Below are 25,967 nucleotides of genomic sequence, written 5' to 3' on the forward strand. Positions count from 1 at the left end.
AGAGTAATAGATAAAATATGCTCCGTTGCTATCTTCCGATAGCTGCAGAATGAAACTGTTGACGAAGACTTTTTTGTATACAGGCGAACCTACGTGCAAGATTAAAAAAATATTATTAATAATAGAATACTTATAATAGAGACGATTGCATCATTTTGTTCGAATAAAAATTATTATTTTGCAATAATCTATAATAAGATATACTTACCTTTGCTGCGGCAAACTGTGCAATTCGGAGCCACGTAGGCCAATGGTACAGGGAACAGTAATCTACACAAGCCGTACATCTTAAGTCCATTGTCGGCCGACCACGGGCGATGACATAATTGGTTGTTTTTAAAACCGACAGCCAAAGTTATTTAATTATAATAATACACCTATTATCAGCTGTTGAGGTATAAATAATATGTACTCACGCAATCGTATTAGCGTCGATTGTGATCTTTGGCCGCGATGTGGTGCCGCGTATCTCAGTGACTTGAAATACGAGTATGTTAACTGACGTTATGAGTGTTATGCTTAGGGTTATGACGAACCGAGTCGGAAGAGGCATAAGATATTGTGATATATTACTATATTTTTTCAAAGTCTCTCCGAACTCCGGATTAAAAAATCTACAAAATTAGAAAGACTTAAGTTTTAAAGATAAAAAAAAATGAAATAATTATGTTTTGAGTAGGTAGGTGAATAATTAAAAAAAAGTTTATGTCTGCCGCGTTGACCAGGAAATTTATAGAAATCGCCAGTCCTCCCTACACTGCAACTGTCGGCATAGGCGCAACGAAGGTTAAAATTCTGAGAGGGCTACAGCCCACCTAACAAAACTATTAATTAAAAATAATCCATGGTGAAACTGACTACTGGGTAGTGGGTTCCCTAACTTAACCCTACTTTTTGGTGACTTAATAATTCTAACCCTTATTATAAAGACGATCGAAGACCGGTCTTTACTCTCTACTGAGCTACTCTTTACTGAAAATGCTTACTAAAATAAATTAGTATATTTTTTTTAATAACTTGACCAGTAGTACAATGGTATACCGTTTTTTAGGATATCGCATCAGAAGTATGATAGCAGGTTTGCGCTGTTTGCCCTGAGTTTTTCATCTATTATATCTTCATGATTCAAAATAAATAGTTTTTTTAATTAAAAAGAAAGTATCAATGAAGTTTTTTTAAATGTTTTTTTTTGAAAAAGCTTAAAAGTATAATATTTTGTTCATATGCATAAAAAATAGGTAACAAATTATATAATAGTGCATAAAAAAATATTTATTTTTAATACATATTGTTGTATCGTATACTATAATACGCGTAGCTAAAATATTATACAAATTGTATAAAAAAACCACTCGGGACCCTCCCCCAGTATATATGTATACAATTCACTGGACTTATACAAATATTAGTTCCACAAGTATGCGGGACCCCAACATTTAACTTAGTAAGACGCTATAGTTGCGCCGTGCGAGTACAATATCAAGGTAATGAGTTACCGTCATATTATTATAATATGTGAGTATTTATTATATGTATACATTTTATTAATTATTATTCTAATTTATAGTGTACAGCTGGCGGTATAGTCATTGGCATATAGGCAGTTGTGTTATAAACTCGGCAATCAATGGGTCATTTAGGTTAAACATAGGCTTAACTGGGAATTTAATTTTAGGGGATGGAATCTCTACAAAATTAATTTTTCCTTACACTTTAATGATCAATTAACCTTTTTTAAAGGCATTATAAATACCTTGAAACGTCAATTTTTTCATACATGGTTATAGGTTTTTTTAAACTGCTGCAGATTACCTTTTCCACCATACAAATTTATGTAAATGCCATTGTTTACGTTGTAGGAAATACTGGCGTCGTCACGGAAAAACCTAGTGTGAAAATAACAAGAATTGTTGTAATAACTACTAATTACAGTGCTCGATGATTACTACCGTCATAATATTACGTATATAAATAATTACGTCGTGGGCGTTAATAATACAATTATTATAAGGCCACGTATCATATGACGATAATGAATAATGATTGATAATGTTCAGTTATACTTGATATAATATATGGCGTGTGCCGAGGGCAAAGGGACAGCGGTGAAAAAGCCCTCAAGGCCTCTAAAATATGATAAACTTCAGCGCACGTGTCTGATATGATAGGCTGACGTTGCAGTTAACAAAGGAAGTAAAATAAGTGGAAAAATAAATCACTGCCGATGATAAGTAGATCACGATTATACGACACAGCTGATATACGTATAATAGTAATATCATGAGTGGAAATAGAGGTGGGGCACAGGAGCATTTACTCTCAGTTTTTGGAGCTCAGCATCACTATTCGTCTAATTCTCCACCATATTTTAGTTAATCTTAGAGAAAATGTCATATAATTTTGCTAACATTTTGTAATTAAGTTTTTTTTATTTATTTTTTATTTTATTAGAATATACTCAAAATTAACAATCAATGCTATACGCCTATACCTGCGCATAATAGGGAAGTATGACTACAGATATACAGCATTTTTATTTAAATACATAATATGAGAAGAGAGATAGAACCCAACGTGAATTTATTTAATTGTGTACTTATTTCAGTGAATTTCTGCATCATTGACGTTTTAGACCGCGCGTTAGATATTTAGGAAGAGATTTTCACAAGAGTGAGGAAAATAAAGGGTTTGGTTATGATGATAATTTCGAGTGGAATCTGGAGTAGGATTTGAAGGATAGTTATATGTACCAAGGTGCAGAAGTGACGCGACGAAAGGAACAAAGAAGTTCGAGTCATTTTTTAAAAAAAGTCAGTAATTGGGTAATGCTCTACTATACATAAGTTGTCTAGATAGTCAGTGTAATGGATGTGTGAAATTTGAATTAAATTATATATAATCATTGTATACGAAAAACAATTCCATAAGCGGAGACGATCTGTCAGCCTATACATTAGTAAGAAGGTATACTTTATGATATTATTGTGATTGAAGTAATACATTTTACTATTAAGCATTAGTACTACAAGTATGTTAAATTAATTTTTGTAGAACTTATAAGTACCTACATTAGTTTATACACTCAATATTATGAGAAAACGTAAGACGCTAGGTACACTTGAAACCACAATTTTATTGCGTACCCCTGGGCCCTGGTCTTTCGTTATCGCGCCGCCGCCGCCGATGCCTGCTCAATTTATCCGGCAACGACTAACCATTATTTTTCTGTACATGTATAAATTGTTCTTGGAAATGTCACTACCTATAAAATACACCGAAGACCTAAAAAAGACGTCTTGTATGGCGTGTCTTGGCGATGCGGGTTGCGATAACTGTTAAACATACTCATAAGTTAATAATATTTTCTATTTCTATTTTTAAATAACAAATAAATATTTTAAAAGAAAACAATTTCCAAATAGTTCGGCCACTGGCAACGGGGCCCATTGTTATGATTTACAGGGGGCCCGGGGGTTCTTTGCACCCCTAGCACCCCCGGCTGTTGCGGCACTGTACACTTCTTCGTTAGACAATATTTTATTAAAAGGATATTATATATCAGTAATCTATATTCTAGCATCTAGTTGCATCGTCCACAGATTTCCCCACCGAGAAAAAATATGAAATAATTGCATGCCAAGTCCACTTACGATGATTAAATGTATTATAATATTTATCGCTGTCCGTACAGAGTTTTCACTGCTTCGTAGCCATACGTTGTCGGTACCTACTTTAGTACTTATTATACTTAAAGCCTATACAGGCGAAAATATCTAACACTCACCGTGTGACGTAAACGGAAAAACCTCTCAGAGGAAACCGGTTTTAAGTAATTCAAGAATTGCATAATGAGTTAGAAAAGAAAAAAATATTATTTCCCCTCTATTTGCCAAGCTCACGTATTTAACAATAATGTTATTATAGTTATTATTATTATTACTTATACCAACGTACTCGTACAACGTACATACTACGATTACTACGTACAACGTACCAATACCTACAGGGTGATTATTTTTACAATTTACACTAATTATCTCAAAAAGCATTGAAGTTTTTGAATATATTTTTTTTACATAATTTGAAGTCATTATAAAACATTATTTTTGAGAAAATTAGTGATATTTTTTAATGATTTTTATTGTTAAGGTGAAGTGTAACGGAGGAATTTAAGATTTTATTTATAAATTTGCTCGGATCGACAAAATTATAAAAACTACCAAACTGACAACCGTAAGAATTTTTAAGTTTAATTTACTTTTTTGAATAGCATTCATTTTTAATTTCATATTTATAATAAATAATATATTTTATTATAAAATATGCTTCTTAGAAATTTCATATAAAAAATTGAATTTCAAACGAGTAGCTAATAATGTATATGTTTTTAAAGTCTATAGATGCGTGGAGTACTGGAGTCTAATTGATCAACTTTTTGCGAGAAACCGTCTCACGAAATTCTAATATATTCATCTAAACATTAAATATTTATACAACTATTATAGTTTAAAATTAATAATAAAAAAAAATATTAAAAAAAATTTCATTTTTCAAAATGTTATTTTGCATTTTCTAAAGTTAAATAGGTTCTAAGTATTCTGTATTAAGTCATACTTTACTAGACACAATTAATACTATTTTTACGTATAAAAAAATGCTTTTAATGAGATCAAAATCATATAATAATATAATATTATTAATTTATTATTATTATCTGAAGTATGACTAAGGTGCGTCAGCGTTTTGGGTCCTCCATTGTCGTTTGGGTCGATGCCAGTGCGATTTTTGATGTTATACATTACATATTATTATATACCTACAACCTACTGGTTACTTCATACTTACCTATAATATAGCCATATAGGGTCTTCATATGTTATTTTATTTAAATCCAAAAGTTAATGCACGGAAAAGTCAAATACCTTAAGTACGAAAAATGGCCGGGTCGAAACGATAGGCATCAGTATACAATATAAGGCAGAAAAACGTTTTTCGCGTTGACAAAATTTTTTAGATTCAAATTATTTCCCAAAAAAACCAAAGTAAGACTATACATAACAATAATAAAACCAACCTTAACAAATGGTTAAAAAACGTGAAAAACAACCAAACAAGCTGAAAAAATGTCGAGGACGTTTGAAATCAAAATATTTAGAAGAAATATAAAAAAGACTAATACAATAGAGCTATACGACAAGGTTGATGTGGCGCCCGTGATCAGTTTTATCAAAGGAAAAAGACTGTTTGTCTCGGTGTGTCTGGACACGTTTTGAAATTAGGGGAGAGTAATACAGTATAATAATATAGTTAATATAGTGAAAATAATAATAATATAGTTAATAATTTAAACCACTCGGAAAGAGACTTTAGGGAAGGAAAAGTTCGATCAATGTGGTCGAAGAAGGACCAAAGAAGATGGGGGAATAGACACGAGAAATGGCACACACAGAGATACCTGGTCCGATGTTGTATTGGTGAAAAAATTCTCAGAGAGTTATAAGATTCACAAAAAGAAGAAGAAACCGGTATAGGTATACGCTATTTGTTGTATAATATTTCTGGGGGGGAATAACTAATTCAACGGAATGATTTGGTAACTGATAAAATTATCAGAAATCAGCGATAACTGCAATGACACTAAACAAATTCGCGATTGGTTGGAAAACAATGAACGTATTCGTCAATAATTTATTGACGTCATCAAGTACGAGTATAATTTTTAAATAGATTCATCGGTCATCACTCATCAGGTAATTTGCAAATCGATTATTTCAACATTTATTAAAACAATACTGTTTTTTCTATTATAACTGTCGAGTGGGTAAAAACAAAATGTTAACATAATTATTTATTGGAGTTTAATTCCTGGACAATTTTTGGCTGCATCGGAACACTTTATTCTGGACAATACAATATTCAAAACCAATACAGTGCCTGGCAAATCGAGGTGTATGCAAACCTAAGTCCTAACCATAATTTATGATTATTATACTTATATAATATATAATAATATTATTAATATTATTATTAATATAATATTATTATATTTATATAATATATAATAACAATACGTATAAATGTATACTATAATATTATTGTTTTTGTCGTTTTTGGCGACGACGAGAGCGTAGGACGTATTAAGTCCCCGCACGGGGTGGCGGTGACGAAATTGTTGTTATTTATTTTTCATCCATAATAAAATCACGCCAATGCCGCTCACTGTAGTCGTGTAAATCATAATTTATAAAATAAATATAATATTATTATTATTTGGCGCATAATAAATTATGGTGTGGTGTAAGTCAGAGTCGTTTCGTCTACCGTCGCCACTGTCCCCCCGCCACTGACTTCCCACCGCACCGCTTCCACCACCGACGCCGCCAACCACGGCCGACTCTGTCCGGCGTCCGTTCCGAGAGCATTCGAAGTTTTACGCCCGGCGCAGCAACATGTCGTCGCCGTCCGCCTTGTCGTCAGCGACTCGCGCGTGCACCGCCACCGCCGTTCTGTTGTCGTTGCTGCTGGCGCTGGCCGCCAACCGGGCCGGCGCTGCGGCCGTTGACACAACCGTCGTAGCCGAAACCACTGTGGCCACCATCATAGCGTCCACCGCCGATGCCATAGCGTCCACCGCCGATGCCATCGCGTCCACCTCCGCGGCCGCCACAGCGGTCACTGTGGACAACACCCTCGACACCGTCGACATAGCGGACACCGCCGACAACGTCCTGCAGCCGTCCGGTTACGGTTTACCTCCTCCGAAGCCGTCCTTGCCGCCGCCGGTTTGTATACAACATGATACAAAAATATTAGTTACGACGTTTCTTTTTTAAATCGTTGATGTTATAATATTCTAGGCTTAGGTCGTACTTAGTTTTTTATTATTTTTTTTTAACTCTCTGACGAATATCCCTCCGGTTTTTCGAATTAACCGTGACATTTTTAAAGATGACATCGATTTGTGGTGAATATTGGGCACCTGTCTATCTGAGTGTGTCGGTTATGAAACCAAAATAATATTAAGGTATAATTATTGTGTATAACCAAAAACAGACGTTTCCCTATTTCACGGATGCTTGATGTGTAGCCTTTTGACAGTTGTGCCTAATTCAAATTATTCAAATTATAATATACTAAAATATATATTATGGCATGACCTAATAACACACGTCAATGAGTCAAGATCTATTAGAAGTCACTAGTCTAGATTTGCGTTTTTTTTATTTATAAGTTTGTGCGGAAACGAAAAAGGTTCAAGGAAAAGTATGATAAGGTTTTTTTTTAATCGATTGTTGAAACTAATATAATATAATAATTTGTATTTAAAGATTAATTATCTATACAAAATTTATTAAAATGCCAACGAGATAATGTCGTCCAATGTACCTTATACGTTTATAAAAACCGTCTACCTACCTATGTAGATGTAACTATAGATACATAGTGTATATTTATGTATTATGTTGTGATGTATTGTCGTTACGTTTTGCATATAAATGTGTTTTCTCAATTGTTGTCTTATTGGTTCTCAACATAGACCATATAAAGTAGTATAAGGTAGTGCATAAGGTATATTGTTCTCAATCACTTGTAAGTACAAAAATGAAATAAGATAATTATTGACAATTGATTTTGTTAAGTTTCTGTTACTCCTGCAAAGATACCATTAAACCTATGTAATATACCATTATACCCATACAAACTGGTCAATAATAACTGTAATTACAAAATCAGCTTTCGATTATAATATTATAATAACAAATGCTACGCGTCAGTTGTAATGCAACAGTGATTAAAAATAGTAATAATAATATGGCGGAAAAGTGAAATTTAGAATGAGTAAATATTTTCCATTTTACGTCTTTGCAATAAATTTTTAATGCAAACATCGGTAATAATACGATTAGCTATGTTTAAGTGTATAATACTCCAATGTTTATTCAAATTAAATCTAATGTTTTTTCATCATCAGAATTAATAATATCGGTAGACATTGAATCGTAAAAGTGAACAGTTATCAAAACAGTAAAATATAATGGGCACCGATCTCAACGTTTAATAAACATATATTTCTATTTTTTTTTATCATGATGATAATCGGATGTTCATATAATATAATATATATTGTACATTTAAAAAATACTTTGAATGGTTTTAAATTATTTTTTTTTATTTTACAATTTGTTTGATATGCTATGTTTGACCGCCAAAGTGGTAAAACAATTCGTAGGTAATATATTAAATATTTCCGTATAATCACTTACGTAACCTTTGGTACATAAATATACACAAACGGTGTCGTCTAATTAGATTTTAATAGTGAATATGTTATTCCTTGCTGGCAAAATAATTTATCGATTGGTCAAACACAAATGGAACTGATTATAATAAATTATACGTATTGTAATTTTATGCTTTTTTTATTTCGAATTAGAAGGACTACGAGCAAATCCTATACACAAGGTGATCAGAATTTTCGTAACAAAATTGGTGACTATATATCATACGGTTTGTAATACAACATTTTGATCACCTTCTCCTCCTGCCCCACCACGTGTAGGTACGATGTTTAAATTAATATACAAACAAGAAGCAACATAATTAATATAATGCATATCAACATATCACCATGTCGATTGATCGAATTTCGATTTTCGGATAATTTTAAATGTTTATTTTTTTCTAAATTTAACATTCATTATATAATATATACACTCGGCTATAATACTTGTATATAATATTATATCTAATTTTATGAAATCAAGTTTACCGTCAAGTTATTATATGCTTATAAAGTTGTACTTTCCATAAGTTTTATATACCACCGACAATTACGTTACCTTTCTATATACCTACTTGTGTGCTATAATTAAAGCTTATTGCGCATTTATAATTATGAATAATTGATTCGATTAATATTTTGATTGAGAATATCATTAAGAGAATAAATAACTAACAGTATATTATATACCCAAATATCCAATAGTGTTTTTAGTAAGTGTCCGTTTGGAAGGAAAGAATATTTGAATAATTTTAAAGAATATTTGATATTTTCATGAAAAATTTTCACAAATGTGGTTAACCTCAGGTGACAATAGTATGGACCCTCCTTCAGATTTTTTTATTTTACGATAATAATTGAATTACATAAAAGAAAACGACCAGCCTTAAGGCTTATATTATGCGTTTGGAATTTGGTATCAATATAGTATATTTAGAGAAAAAGGACATTTTGGATGGTTCATCATCGCCTTTACGAAACAAATTCCACGCTTTAAATTAGACATTACATACGTCATACTCGTTACAAGATTGTACTTACTTATCATCCAATAAGCTTAATTTAATTTAAAAAAATTAAGAGATAAAATAATTTATGAGTGTTTAGAAATCCATCACATATTCCATAGTAATTATATTTTGTATGTTAACACAAACCAATAGTTTGTAATTCGTATAGAAAATAGATAATCATTAAAATTTAAATTGTACTCAGAAAAATGTCTGAAGTAATTATACATAATTCCCTAGTGAATAATTTTACAGTCATGTTTATTCTTAATCCAAATCCCACAACCCAGCTACCCTGTATATGTACCTCATTAAGCTTTTGTCTTGCTCATTTATCTACATCAGTAGGTACTGCATAGTTAACCCACCACATAAAGTTAAAAGTTGGATAAAATTACATCTATTATTTATGTATTCTATTTTACTTTTAAAGCTTATTCGATTTAACATGGGTAATTTCTAATTTTTACAGTTGTTCCTACTTTGGTCCTACCTCTTTTATTGACTGTATAACTGTTATAGGATGTATTTATTTTACTACTGATTACATGAAATAAAATATAATAATTAATACCAGTGATGGCGGATGTATTATTTGAAATCAAATTATGATTTGATGTAGTGAATTACTATTTATAGGTAGTGACAAAACCACGCTTTTTTATCAACAAAATTATTCATTTAGTTGTAAATTGTAGTGTATTGTTTGACAGAAATTATAAAATATTTATATTTTATCAATACAACTATACAAGTATACAACAATATGTTTATATTATAAACATTATTCTATGTTATACTGTTGGTATTTTTTTTGTTTTTGATAACTGATACATTTATTTTATCAAATAATATTCAAGCACTTTAAGTGTCGTAAATAGTAATGCGTCTTATACAGACATAAATCTGTACACGAAACTATTATAAGAATCCATTTACCATTTATGTCTTACACTTTATCGCATAGCTAACCATAATTTTAAGTATCTTTTTTTATTTTTAAAAATATACGTGACCACCTGCATAACCCGTATACTATAATACGTACAATACATACATGTATATATTTATAAAAGGTTAGTCCATCTCTGACGCCGAAAATCTGATAAAAGAGTTAAATATTTATTACTTACAGACATTTTTTTAAAATTTAATGTCGCCCACACCATCGTTTTTGATACTCGGGATAATGGGTTTTCGTTTCTACAGAGGTAACAATAACAGAACGACACGATTATCGTTTTATACGTATTTAATGGACGTTAACTGCGGACGTGTCTACGAAAAACAAGAGTGAGTCGTATACACCAATCATCCGTATACGTACACGCGTAGAACAACAACACAATATTCGCTTGCCGCGGCCACACATAAATACATAACTAATAATAATAATAATAATAATAATAATAATAATAATAACAATAATGATAATGATCATATACTACGCTCTCACGAATTTCGATCATCGCTCATCCCGTACTGCCGTAGTTATGGTGCACTTTTTGTTGGTATATTATTATATTCTTAATAGTTTATAATGTTATAACGTGCTCGTGCACCACCGTTCATGTTATAATATTATAGTATTGGTACCTTCGTGTATATTTTATTATATGCGTACGTAAAGAGCGTCACGTACGAGCTCATAATATTATTATATTATCAAGGAGTGCACTTCGTCTAAATTAAGATAATCGGGGGCCCCAAACGACGCGTAGATATGGACTCATTTAGTGCATACGCGTAGGTAGGTATAGTTGTCGTAATTGTTGATGTTGTTATCAAGTACAAGATAAATGAAAATGGTCAACCGAGCAACGCTCCGATCATCGGACCGAATGAAAACATACAGTCGAGTCTCGGTAATTCGAATCTCGTGGGAAATAAAAAATAAATTCAACTTAGTACGTATTTTTTGAATATTATTGATATCTCAAACATAACTTAAAAGCATTTCAACAATATTCGAGTTATCGAGGGCCGAGTTACCGAGACTCGAATGTGTATCTTAATCTCGACAGTACATTATAATATGTACAGGCATAGGTACACCATAGTTACATCACGTCCGACACTCTATACAGTATGATTCACCGAGCTATAAATTATACTCATTGTTCAACCCGTTTTATCCTCAAACCATCCGTTTATTCGGATTCTGAGTTTTAGTAGTTGTTTTTAAGCAATTATACTTTATGACCATATTGTAAAAATCACTTAGGTTAGTAGTACCATTGAAGGAGTATCTTGTAGCTGTACCAACTTAGTTTTTCAAATGTAAAACATTATACTGAAACCCGTGGTTAGCTGGATGATTTTTTTTTAAACTTTGACGCACTCAAGTTGAAATAATTTACACAAGTAGTTTCCGAGTTATTAACTTTAAGTAGGTGCTATGGAGTATGAAGATATTACCCTATCTATACACTATATCCAATACCGCATATACTACCAATATTAATTTATATATCTTATACCATATCCATGATAATAAGTTTACCATAATATATGGGGGCTAATGGACTATGATAATTTGAAAATTTAGTCCTATTTAATAGTTTGTAGTTTACTGACATTTTATAATTTGTAAAAAATGATCCAACCATAGCAAGAACAATATTAAATATGACGTCTATTATAATATATTGTATGTAAAACCATCGTTATTCAAGACAGCTATTCTTAGTACTTAAAGTATAATAACTTTATGTATAAAAGTATAATAACTGGTAAGAGGTACTCGTACAGTCGTTCGAATTTTGATATACATTCATCAACGTTTTCAAAAAGATAAAGATCACGTGCATATTAATTTATAGTAGAAAAGGGGGCTCCATTAGAAAAAATAGAGTTTTACTACATTAACAATCTGCTTAAATGGTGGAAAAAAAAATCTAGGATTTGAATAGATGCATAATACAACTAAATATTATGCTTGGTGAATCAGTCGGGCAGCAGTACACCTGTGCCCATTGCAGGCTATGTATAAAATATTATATTAACAATTACGTTGTACTGCCGTACACTCGTACTTATATACATGATATATTATATGTGCATGACATGTGTCAAGAAAGTTTAAAAACTTATATAATATTCATCATTGTGTAATACATAGATATAAGAATCTATAATATGCTGTACTTCAATATTATTAACAATAAACGACATACAACTTTCTAGACACGCGGAAGTGTAACTATTCATAATCGTAAACGAATCCAGACAGGCTGTAATCACAGATACCTGTGAATATTGTCCTTTCAGGATGTTTTTAAAACTATAAGAGATGGCGAGTACTGGGTATTCTTAGTGGTTTCAACAGGACAGCGCTACATAGGTAGACACTATGTCCTATTTATCCACAGTGAATCGGCGTAAAAGCATCCCCTCACTCTCTTTGAATTCAAGTTACTGTATACACTATATATTTACACAATAATAACATGGGTATCACTTAAATTAAATGACTAGTGAAACGGATCGTACTTAGTATATAATGTACAACCATTGAGATTTTTTCTATTCACTTTAAATATTACAATTAAATTAGCTAATCTGTAACGGTATTTTTACTGTGATTATAAGTTATATAATGTTATAAAATGAAAACGGAAGTCAATACAACGACTTGTGAAAATAAAATCGAAATCACTTTTGTTTCTATTATGAGATTTGTTCAGACTTTCATCAATATTAATATAAATTGTATACTGGGTGATATTTTTAACGCAAGACACTCATTATATCAATTATACCAACAACTATTTACATTTTTGAAAATGTATACATTTTTTAAAACGGTAAGTTGTTAAAAAGTCATTTTTTATCGTCATCATCGTTACTTTTTTTTAAAGACAACATGCATTTTTTGTACCTTATTTCAAAGAAGTCTGTTTTTTTGGAGTATTCTGATGTATAAAAATCGAATTATGGATTAGTAGTTTTTGAGTTCTAAGTACCTACCATTTAAATATTGCTGAGTGGGTGAGTGACTGTGGACACCCCGCAAAATATAGGTTCACTACTTCGTTGAATTAAACTTTAAATACTTATAAAGTTATAACTAACAAGCTCCTTGACTGAAAATTTATTTTTACAGATCAACAATATGAAGCTTAGAAAATAGGAATATGAAATTAAAAATCTATATGTTGACATTTAAAATGTCAACTATAAAAAGTATAACTTTTTTTCACAAAATGTTGTTTCTTAACCACTTAACATTTTGTAAAAGCAATTTTGTATTGTATATTTTCAAAAGTTTTCTGAAATAATGAGTATCTTAAATATATTATGGATTTCTTAATCTGTATTATAAATTATTTACTCATAGTTTTGTTTTGATTTTAAACAAATAGGTGGTAAAATATATACTTCTTCTGGCTACCTATGTTATATTTGTTACGTATTTATTTTTAATATGAGTCATCTTAGAAATTTACAGTTATGTAGAACCATCTTATCATCGGAAAATTAGGATACTTAAAGACTGTTCAATTATATAAATAAACAAATCAATAATGTTTTTATGCTTTAATTGAGGTGATTAGAGAATGCTAATAAGATGTAAAAACATAAAAACGCTTATATAATTTATATATCACTCGATATTTCCCGATTTCCATTAATTGTATGAATAGTTTCTTGAAATGTTTTAATATTAAAAAACAATGGGAAGAACACAACAATTTCTAAACATATAAAACAAACGTCATCAAATATGTATCTCTTTGGTCCCCTTTAAATCTGAGCTTGTTTCTATATATAGCTCATAACATACGATAAACGTCAATGATAATTTTTCTTTTAACAATATTATTAAAAAAATATAATATTGGATGTTTTATAGTACTCGGTGGTGCAGGTAGTGATGAATATATACGCACACAATGTAGTGCATCATAATAAGAAAGCTGATTATTCTGAGTTGCAGCACGTACGCAGCTTGAATCCTTGTATATTTCGATCAATAATTTATTATCATAATATATATCTACATATATTGTGTTATAGTTTTAATGAAGGTCATTGATAAGACGTATCGATGATGAACAAAAAACAATTTGATAGTAATTCAGAATCCATATAATATGCATAATACTTCTGTAGCTATATAATATGTACATAATATAGAGTCCTCGTCCTTGCGTCCTAACCTAACCTAACCTATATCATAAACTAGCTCCATCCGAACGAAAACAATCAAATTATGTTTTATTAAAATTTCCGTCCAACTCATATGGTACACTTGCTTTGGTCGTGTTTTGTGCTGATAACCTATGTAAAATAGTTTCCGAAAAAAACAAATGTAGTCGTTCAAATTTTATGAAAAAAATTTTAATACGCAACGTATATTAAAATGAACTTGAAACTGAGTGTGCGCGTGACCTATATTATCTGATCATTAAAAATAGGAACCTACATTATATTATTATTATGTTTCAATTGTTTATTATTTTTAATTTTTTTTACGGTTCGAGTGAACTATTGATTTTATTTTTTGTCGCATTTTATACTGCATTGTTGAATTTCATCTCACATCTCAGTGAGTAGGTGTCTACGTAGTGCTTACAATCTCAGTTTTTATGGTTCGAGGATAGAAATACTGATCAATCAATTGAGAAAAAAATTATACAATTCTCCTTTCGTGTCACAACTGTGTTAGTGAGAGGTATACATTATGTTACTTTTCTGTCATATCTTCTGATACACTGTAATTGAATAAATATTGTAAGCAGTAAATATGATTAAATCCTTTTTTTGGATACAATTTTTTGTGCGGACCGCATAGTAAAATATTTAATATTTTTTGACCAGTTAATGCTTTGAGTTTGACAAGCCTACAGCATAAGTGCATAAACAGAAAAGTGTAGGTAATCGTAGGATTTGTTCGATATTGAATTATATCATTGTTATTTATACAACCTATCATCGCCAGGGGTGGACTGAGAATAAAAATTGTCCCAGGAAAAACAGAAAACTCAGCCCAAATTAAAATAAAATAAAATAATAATAATAATAACGAAATTCAAAAATGGTTTTTTTTTTGTTTAACACTTAGGTTGATATTTTCTCTCTTTTTTCATTTTATTCCTTACCTTCAAAATACAGTTGTTATTAAAAACACCAATACATACGGCCCCAATTTATTCAAGCAGCCTATATTTTCACAGACCCAGGCGGGGATCGCCCACTCACCACCCTAGCCAGTCCACCCCGGATCGTCACCATCATGTCCTATATAGATATAATCATTGACTAATTCGTGAAAACATATGCTCACTAAACTTGTATATAGTTGGATTATACCAATCCTATATTAAACAACCAACAAATTGTGAATTTTTGTATATTGTATATTAATGAATCACCTAGACTGGCTAGACTTATATGCATATTTGTATATTACTGTATATTATTTTACGCGATTGTGAAACAATAATACACAAATATAATGCGACATGAAAATCAAATTGTAAAGTATAGGTATATTACAGTAGATATAAGGTAGCTAGTGAACAATACCTAAATAGTATACAGGTATTTATTGTTATTTTATTGAAACGACTTATAAAAAATAGTAGTTGAATAGGTAAAAAAATTGATGTCGAATTGATGAGGTATTATATTCAGATATGATTTTTTTTTCGTATTAAGCAACACATTAAATTGTTTAGCTACCAAATAATTGCTGACAGTATAATATCATAGTGGGTGAATATTTTAGTAGTAAACACTGACACAAAGTCTTAACTTTTTTTAAAGTCATATCGATCAATACATAAAAACTGAAATTTTAATGTTTAGTTATAATAAGATTAACTTTGTAAGTAATTTTACATACCTCCTATAATATTGTCCAACTATAATTAATTCAAACTTAGTTCAAAATTCGAACTCTATAGTTTGAATTTTGAAATTCTTTAAATTATTCTAAATTAGAAATTTGGAATTAAAAATGTGGATCAGCATTAAAAAAGTAAACATTTTAAATAATTATAACACTTTAACAATAAAAAAGAAGTAAAACAGTAATTTTTTTCTTTTTGAGTTTTAATGACTTAAAACTATGATAGAAATACTACTATAAACGCTACTATACTTTTCGTGTAAATGATAGTTAAATCACTGTGTAGTCAATAAAAAATTGTAATATTTCTTTATTGTTTTGTCATAAACGTATAGATTGTTTGAAATAATTTTATCATTAATGCTGCACTTATACACAAAACGAATTTACCATGAGAATTAAAAGTAGTACACACTCATACATGTATTTGTAACTTATAAGAAATAATTGATCAATAATTGATTGTTGATTTTAGGTCCTGGCTTCAAACGGAGACATTTACAGTTTTGTCGTCCATTCGAAAATTAAGTACAGATATGCACAGACTGTTGTGTCGAGTCGCGTGGCCAACAAGAAAAACACTTCCCATGAAGTACAGTTCTACGTAACTCTTCCAGAATCTGCATTTGTTTCTAAGTTTTTAATGTTAGTTACTTGTTCTTTTATATATTTTTTGGATCATATAATCCAATTAATCGGTCTTGTTTTGGATTTAGGGAAATAAACGAAAAAGTTTACGAAGCTTACGTAAAAGAAAAGAAAGAGGCCAAAGAAGAATATATTGCTGCCGTAAACTCGGGTCAGACGGCAGCTCATGTCGAGCAAAAGTAAGTACGGTCTACCATACAATTAAAAATAACTTCTCAACCTAATGTTGACAACCAATATCTAATTGATTTATCCATAGTGCAAGAGATTCAAACAAGTTTACGGTTTCTGTAAACGTGGAAGCAGAAAGCAAAGTTACATTTAATCTCACTTACGAACAATTGTTAAACAGGAAATTGGGAATTTATGAAAATATAATAAACTTACAACCCGGACAAGTGAGTACTTAAATACCAATGTGTTATTACAACTATTGAAATCTTCATATTTTATTGTAATTACATTGTCGTTATAGGTTGTTAAAAACTTGCAAGTTATAGTAGATATTGAAGAGTCTTCAAACATAACAAAATTGGAAGTGCCAGACATAAAAACAGCAAATGAAATTGAGACTACAATTAGTAGTACGTAAACATAATTATTTAACCATTTGATACGTACATATATATTTTATATAATCGATAGCATAGTGAAAAATCGCCTATCTATAGTTTTAAGTAGGTAACATATAATAACAAGCAACATTGATAGTTCAACTACATTAAGTTCAGTAGAGTAATGAAGTTAATGAAATAAATGTAATTATTGAAATATGTTTTTGTTTTCATCAATTTTTTAGTCTTATACGATAAATGTTACTTTACAATGAGCCATTTAAATATTTAATAATAAACTATGATAATTTTAGTCATTGTTATACCTTATTATTTCGTAATGATTTATCTTTTTCATTCAAGTATTATGTTGTACCTAGATTCTATTCTAATAACATACAAATGTATTTCAGAAAACAAATTGGCGAAAATTTCCCATGAGTCAGGCAACAAAGCGACGATAACGTGGAGTCCAACTGTTAAAGAGCAGTTAACATTTACGGATCGTGGTGTTAAAGGCCAATTCATAGTTCAATATGACGTAGATCATAAATCTGCACCAAACCAAGTTCTTGTATGTTATTAATAATTTGTTAATAAAGTATAATACATTTCTTGTTGTAGAACTAGTACATTAGTAATGTAAAGCATATATTATGTTTTTGAATTCAAGTAATTTTTGTTTACGTATTTTATTTAAAATAGATTAAATTAAAGAATGTATTTTTACGAATCATTGGAAATGTTTATACCTATATTACACATTTTTTTATTAACTTACAAGGTTTTCAAATAAAATGTAGTCTCGCTGGCATATTAAAAAAAATTGAGTTATCCAATGAATTAATTGTATTATATTTATAGCCAATTTTGGTGTAAATGTAGATAGTCTTTAAAAATTGGGTAAAAAACCAAGTTATTGACAACTTATTTTTATTTATGTAGTAATATGGTTTCGTATTATTTGAAAACCATACGATTTTATTACTGAATTAAAAATAATAATAATTCAACATTTTAATAATAATTAATCATTTTATTTATGCACTTTATTTTAATCCAATTTCAGTAAAATAAGTGAACGAAAATTAATTGTTATATTCAAAAACATGGGTTATACAATATACTAGACTTATGTGCTTCTTCCGCTGTAAGAAAAATGTCTTGTTTTGTAATAATTATTTTTAAATACATTTTTCTGAATAGTCCAATATAATTTAAATGATCTAACATATATTTTTACGAAAAATTAACAATCCAAAAATAATTGATCTTTTAAAGTCAATATGACTGATTATACAAGTCTCGTAGACAAACCAAATATACAGAATACACATTTAATTTGAGGGTATTGAAGAAAATTATTGTTTATCAATAATAAATAGGATATTCAAATACAAATGTAGGTATATTAATTGAATCATTACGACTTACAGATCGACGATGGATATTTTGTACATTTCTTTGCACCTACGGACTTGAAGCCACTCAGGACTCACGTCATATTTGTACTCGACGTTAGTGGTTCTATGGTTGGACAGAAATTACCCCAAGTGAAAGAAGCTATGGGTCAAATTCTTTCAGAAATTCATTTTGAAGATTTTTTCACGTTGATACTTTTCTCAGATTTTGCTCAAGTAAAAGCGCAATTTTCTTGCACTGACGAATATAATTTTTAATATTAACTTTTAACTATTGTCAATGAAACTCTTGTGTAACAGGTTTGGACAATAAACGCTACTCAAGAAACATCGAATCGTTGGGACGAAAACGGTAGTAACTGGAAGACGAACAATAATTTTAGTTTGGAGACATTGGGAGAAAACCGTTTCGTTTTTCCGGCAACCGAACAGAACATTCAATCCGCCAAAAAATTCATTCAGGACTTGACATCGGAGAGCAGTAAGACTTGATATAAGGATAAACCACTATATTGTATGGATGGGAGCCTAAGGGGGGGGGGGTTAAGTTGGAGTTATATTCACCACCCCATTGTCCTATACATCTTCCTAATTGTGTCTACGGTACTACCACCAAATTTCAATTACACGTATTATCGGTTACTATAACACCCCCCCTCTCCTACCACACCCCGCCATTTAAATTCCTGGGTACGCTATTGATACTTTAAAAACCACGTAAAAAGTAATATGAGGACTGTTGTAACTGGACTATTTCACAAGGTACAAATATGGAGGATGCCCTGACCAAAGCTCATTTGATCGCAAAATTGGGCGAAACGCGCTTCAAAGATGGTGCTAACACACCAAAACCTATTATTGTGTTTCTAACCGATGGTGAACCGACCACAGGGATTACCGAACCCCAGGAATTGATTAAATATGTTTCCAACACTAACGAAGAGAAGTGAGTTGATAGCTGTTAATGTATAATCAATGCTGTAGTACATGACATTTTTCTTAATATTAATAACTGGTCATCCTCTGAGAGATGAAAAAATACGATTTTTTAAAATCTTTGGTAAAATAGTAGTATTAATTGTTATTATTAGGTATCCGATCTTTAGTTTGGGATTTGGCGAAGGGGCGGATATTGATTTCCTTAAAAAACTCTCATTGAACAACACCGGTTTCGCCAGGGTCATCTACGAAGCTTCAGACGCCTCTTTACAATTGCGTAATTTTTATAAAGAAATATCTTCGCCCATTTTATCCAACGTCACTTTCAAATACATTGACGATCAGGTAAAAATGCAGTGTTCAAGTACGTATTCCAATAAATTGTACAAATGTTATAAATTTATATTTATAGGTCGACAATGTTACTGTAACGAAAAAATCATTCAACCTGTTGTTCAAAGGTACGGAATTAGTAGTGGCCGGAAAATTGAAAGATGGCAAATTGCCCGATTTTAACGGGACTTTGAACGCCGATTCGACTGAAGGGGATTTCAAAGGCCCTGTCATTATCACATGTTTCGATTTCCCCATCGTTCCTCCCGATGCTGTTCCGCAAAAAAGAAGAATAGGTAATTAATTTTATTGTTGTGCTTACTTTTGCAGACAATTTACTAGGTTCTTTTTTTTACATTGATAACAGGTCATCTGGAGAAATTATGGGCGTATTTGAACATTCAACAACTGATGGATAAATATGAATTAAACAAGAACGAAAATTCTACGGCAAAAGCTAAAGCACTAGAACTAGCATTAGAAGTAAGTATTTCTAATTATATATTTTTAACTGCTTACGTTTTCTTTTAATTATGTATAATATATGTGTTTGTGTTTTTTAGTATTCATTTGTTACTCCACTAACGTCTTTAGTTGTTGTCAAACCTAATGATACAACTACATCAGCGGCTCCAGAAAAAATCAAACCGCTTAACGATAGATATAATTTTGGTAGATACCAGTTTAAACCTATTAAAACAAATACTCTTTATAAAGAGAACTAAAGACTTATTTTTAAAATATTTTCGTTTCAGGTTCTCTAATGGCCAGCAGCCCACTTTTTCAATTAGGTGCGTTTTGTAAAAATATTTACTCATTAGCTATCTTGTACTTATTATTTTATTATTCCACTGACTTAAATTTTGAAAAATATCATTTTAGGTTCATCCGGCTCGATGATGGCGGCAAATAGTTTTGCTTCACATCCCGCCCCACCAGGATTTTCAGCTGTTTCGTTAAAAGGTAATTACTTAAAAATTATTCATCTACAATTATCTTTGTCCAACATAAATTGTTATTTGTATAATTATAATTTGTTGTTATAGCTGGTAGTAGTGCTATGATCCCAGGTCCTTACTCGTCGGTTCCCGAAGATGCATTGATTGCTGCATCTGAAATGGCTCCTTTGACAACTATAACGTCAACTTTCGTTGCAGATACAGATAAATTCCTGTTGACCTCGGCTGTAGATTCTCCCCAAATTGTAACAGAGGAATCAAATTCTACATCGTTGCACGATATCAAAGAACTATCATGGTTGAGTGATTCTATTACATTGAACGCAACTAATACAGTTTACCAAGTATCATTGAACACGGTGAGTGAGCCGTGACTGGGAGAATCGGACTTTTCAGCACGACTATTTCGGCGCGAAGATATATCGGCACAGGCTATTTCGGCGTGGTGGTATCTAAGCGCTGCTAGTGCATTAATATGCAATTAAAAAAAAACTTAATAAATAATATTATATTAATAGTATATCATTATTCCAATATTACAGTTTTTAAAAACAAAATGGTTAACCCATACATGATAATAGCGAAAATAGGTAAAATGTAGGTATTAGGTAAAATTAATTTAAAAAAATAAACTCATAATATTTTAATAAAATGTTAATGATATAAAATTGAAATTTATTTCAAAGAAATATGATGTGTGATTCCCTTTAATACTCAATGAAATTTCTTCTATTATACCCGCTTACTTATAAGCGCTATATAAACGACAATTCAGGTCACTATATTTATTTTTATTTTTTAGGGACCTTCCTATTTTTGAACCCTTCTCAAGCAATTTATAAATGTCCAAATCGTTGGACCGCACACTCCCATTTCAATATTTAATCTTATATTTGCTGCCTCAGCATGGTTATTCGTCCTATATTCAGAATGTAAGACTCTATCAAATAGATTCCTAATTTCTGGAGGGAGACGAGCATTTCTTTTCCCCCGACTATTACCGTTTGTTCGGCCTATATAATTATCTTCGAACCATTCTAATAAGTTACTTAATTCTTCATCAAGATTTTGAGCCCAATAAATAAACTGAAAAATCAAAGTCTTCTAATCTTACAAAAGCTAATGAAATGATCATTTCAATTGATATAGAAGAATCAGCGTCATTATTGTATCGAGTTATGAGATTAACTACACCGAATTGTTTTTTAATATTTTTCGACAGATGAAATAAACTCCCATATATTTTAACATCAAGAAATCCTTTTTTTATTGATTTTACAGCCGCTTGTTTAAAATCACATGAAATTGATTTAGGTTTTATAGTCTGTCCTTAATTTTTTAACATTAAAAACATATGATCATATGAAGGTTAGGTTAGGTCATATCAGGGAGTAAAATATAAACCGTAGGCAGTACTTGTATACCATGTAAATAATCAACTAATATTACATAAACTCGACTGAATAATGGAGGTGCAACTTTAAATGTACCAGCCATGTACCAAACGTTTGAATTCTCCAAAATATCAAAGTACATAGAATATTATGGAACAAAAATTAATACCTCTTCTATTAGGACCCGGACCACTGTCACTTTGTAAAAATATTTCCTCACTAGAATTTGATGGAGAACACATAGTATACGATTTTATTACGGTTATTTTCCATAATAGTAATAGACAATAGTAGTAGTTATAGCATTATTCTTGATTTAAAAAAAACTCCGAGCCAAAATGGCCATCGCCGATATGTCTTCTCGCCAAAACAGCAGTGCTGAATTGTCCTAGACCCGTGACTGGCATAGACAGTCTTGTTTGATAATTAATTGTAAATTTATGTTGTTCGTTCACTGTTGAATATATGTTTAGAGTGGTCAATCATATCAAAACTGTACAACACCTGATCAAGTCCATGGTAATTGTAAACATTTAAAAGACTGCGTTGTGGCATCAATCCTGAACTCGTTTGATACATACCTTTCACTATTTTGCCCAATAGAAACATTGTAAGTACAATATTATTTGTGTTGTATGATACTATTATTATTCATTTTGTAGTATAGACATTTGAGTGTGCATTGATCACAATCTGAAGGTTGTCGGTTTATTAAGTAGTTTAAATAGTAAATATTATACTCTTAATAATAATTGTACTTTTAAATTTTATTTTGAACATTTTTTTCACACTTAAGTGAAAAGATATTTTAATTATAGTATAAAAGAACGTTAAGTAAATTTCATAAGGTATATGAAAATATGTCTTGATAATTTATTATTTATCAATATGCTTAATATTGTTTTATGGTATGGAATGTTTATTTTGGTATATAAAAATTAATGGCACGGTGTGGCAAGGAGTCTACATTCAGTTACGTACGCGCTCTGAGTGTACACTGTACAGTGTACACACCGGCTGGCGTTGCCAACTCCCGCATGAGTGACCACCCGGGTTTTTAGCAACAAAATTATTGCTACACATACAAATACGAGTTCCAAAAAAGCTACTCTCTTACAAACAGCAAATGGCCATAGTAGCCGAGCTTTAGATCAATAAAACAAAATGAAAAATCAAATTACATTAATAGCTTCGAGTTAAAGTTTTTTGTCAGATATTTATAAATTTAAATTTATTTATTGTACTATATGATTATTGAAATTAAAATTTAAAAAAAAACATTTGTGATTTATAATTTGTACAAAGAAATTATTGTGATAAATCATCATTCATTATTATATTCCATACAATGTACATTATAAATACCAAATTGTATTAAGAGGGCGCCACACCCGCATGCGTTGTCTCCGTCTTACAAACGAGTAACATACCAAATTTACGCTCAGCAGTTCAAGTTTTATGCCGTTAGCATAAAAATTAGAGTGAATTAACCTATTATGAAACTTGATGGTGAGAACTTTATCTGTGTTTTGTTGGAAGTTTTTTTACAATAATTCAGTTTTTAAGTGAGTTATGAGCATTTTTAATTTACATTTATTATACAAGCATACCTCGCTTAAAAACTGAAGTATCGTAAAAAAAACTTCCAACAAAACACGGATAAAGTTCTTACCATCAAGTTTCATAATAGGTTAATTCACTCTAATTTTTAAGCTAACGGCATAAAACTTGAACTGCTGAGCGTAAATTTGGTATGTTACTCGTTTGTAAGACGGAGACAACGCATGCGGGTGTGGCGCCCTCTTAAATTACATTTTTATCTTATAATAATAAATATTTTTATTTTATTTACAGGTATGCAGGAATTTGCTGCTTAGTGTAAAATGTAAATGTGTGAATGTTCATATTTTTCTAGGAAGCAGAGAATTATTAATATTTTTAATGTGTTTAAGTTATTTATTATTATTGATTATTGACTTATATTTTATGTACCTTTGTATTATCAATTAAACATAATTATTTATCCAAACAATTGTTTATTTCCTAAAACCAGATAGGTAAGATGAAAATCCAACATTTTTATTTTGTTTTAAAACTATTTTATTATTTTATTAGTATTGTTTACTTAATCTTTGACAAAATAAAAATGTTTGATTTCCATCGACCGTCAAATTCCTTGTGCAAGCTCTTTAAAATGCGATTATTGGAAAATAATTTCTTAGTACACACTTGCATGACAGTACGAAGGCACCTTGAAAATGTCAAGTTTCTTGTTATCGTCGTTTGGGCTCATATTAGCTCATAGCTTTTCATACTAGATATAGATTTATTAGATTATATATACTTTACACGTTAATGGAGTCACTTCCGATGAAGTGGCTCCTACCTTAATCTAAAATCTTAAGCTAAGACATTGTGTAGTTTCAGACGCTTAAGACGTCTCATGTCATTGAAGTTATCTAATAAGTAATAATTGGATGGCATATGAATTGACATGGTGATCTAGCCTCGTCTCGTGTTTGAGAGCAAACCTTTAAATTTCGGCTGCAATTGTAGGCAGCATTATGTCAGGGTCAATTGCGTTGTTTCTTTCAAACCGGTGGGCTGTCGTGGATACAAATAATTTATATTATGCATTATGTATTGTAATTTTAATTTTGAACAGAATCAGAAGAGTTAGGTTCCTGGTGGAATTGTTTCTCTTGCTGGCCTGGTGTCCAACCATCGATAGTAGAATTAATCGTATTGTCAAAATATACGGGTGAAGAGCTCGAACCATAAAAATTTGGTCTTAATATTACCTGGAGCATATTGATTTTAGCAAGCTGTATGTAGGTATAATACTGTTATTTTTATCGACATAATTTTTGTTATACACATTTGGTGTTTTATAAGAAAACCGAGGCATAATTATCTCGTAGACAAAGGTCGAGGACTGCTAGTAGTAGCAATTTATTTTTGACTGCACAAATATGTTTGCGTATCAAAGGTATGGTATGATTTGAATTATAAAATATCACGGTTATGATATAAATATCAATTTCATGGTCATCGTATAGTCGTATTTATGACTGCCGATAATAATAAATAATAATAATAATAATAATAATAATTAACAATCAGGCTGGATTAGTCAGTAATCATAACAGCCTATCTTAAAGTTACTAGGTGATCGAACACCCAATACTTAAACTGAATTATTTCTATAATAATTTGGGAATTACTTAGTCAATTTTATGAATCTACTGAAAATAGATATTATTATTATTATTGAAGTTTATAAAATCAAAATTTTAACGAGTAGTTTTTGAATTATTAAAATATTAATACTAAGGGTAATAATTTAAATAATAGTTTTATAAAAAATAAACTTTATGTAATTATATAAGATGTTATATTTATTATACTTGACCATTATCATAAATTAATTATTATGATGGATCAAAAGTAATTACTAACATTTTTAAATCATCTAAGCCCCATACCTAATTACCTGCCATTACAAGAGACATATGAGACATTATACATCCTCAGTATAAATAATGATATTATGCAGCTTAAGAACTAATCGT

General features: G+C 30.6%; 1 protein-coding gene across 1 annotated transcript; it reads left to right on the plus strand.

The window, feature by feature from the left end:
• Positions 1–6,449: 6,449 nt before the first annotated feature.
• LOC111039648 (inter-alpha-trypsin inhibitor heavy chain H3-like) lies at positions 6,450–24,340 on the plus strand. Its single transcript, XM_022323242.1, has 18 exons — positions 6,450–6,782; positions 16,623–16,792; positions 16,864–16,974; positions 17,055–17,193; positions 17,271–17,379; positions 17,763–17,923; positions 18,786–18,986; positions 19,071–19,251; positions 19,533–19,716; positions 19,862–20,054; positions 20,122–20,338; positions 20,410–20,525; positions 20,606–20,714; positions 20,798–20,833; positions 20,925–21,005; positions 21,089–21,360; positions 22,869–23,005; positions 24,250–24,340. The coding sequence occupies exons 1-18, from the start codon at positions 6,450–6,452 to the stop codon at positions 24,275–24,277; spliced, it is 2,778 nt and encodes a 925-aa protein (XP_022178934.1). The 3' UTR covers positions 24,278–24,340.
• Positions 24,341–25,967: the final 1,627 nt, after the last annotated feature.

Source organism: Myzus persicae, unplaced genomic scaffold (genome assembly GCF_001856785.1).
Source record: "Myzus persicae strain clone G006 unplaced genomic scaffold, MPER_G0061.0, whole genome shotgun sequence".
Lineage (NCBI taxonomy): Eukaryota > Metazoa > Arthropoda > Insecta > Hemiptera > Aphididae > Myzus > Myzus persicae.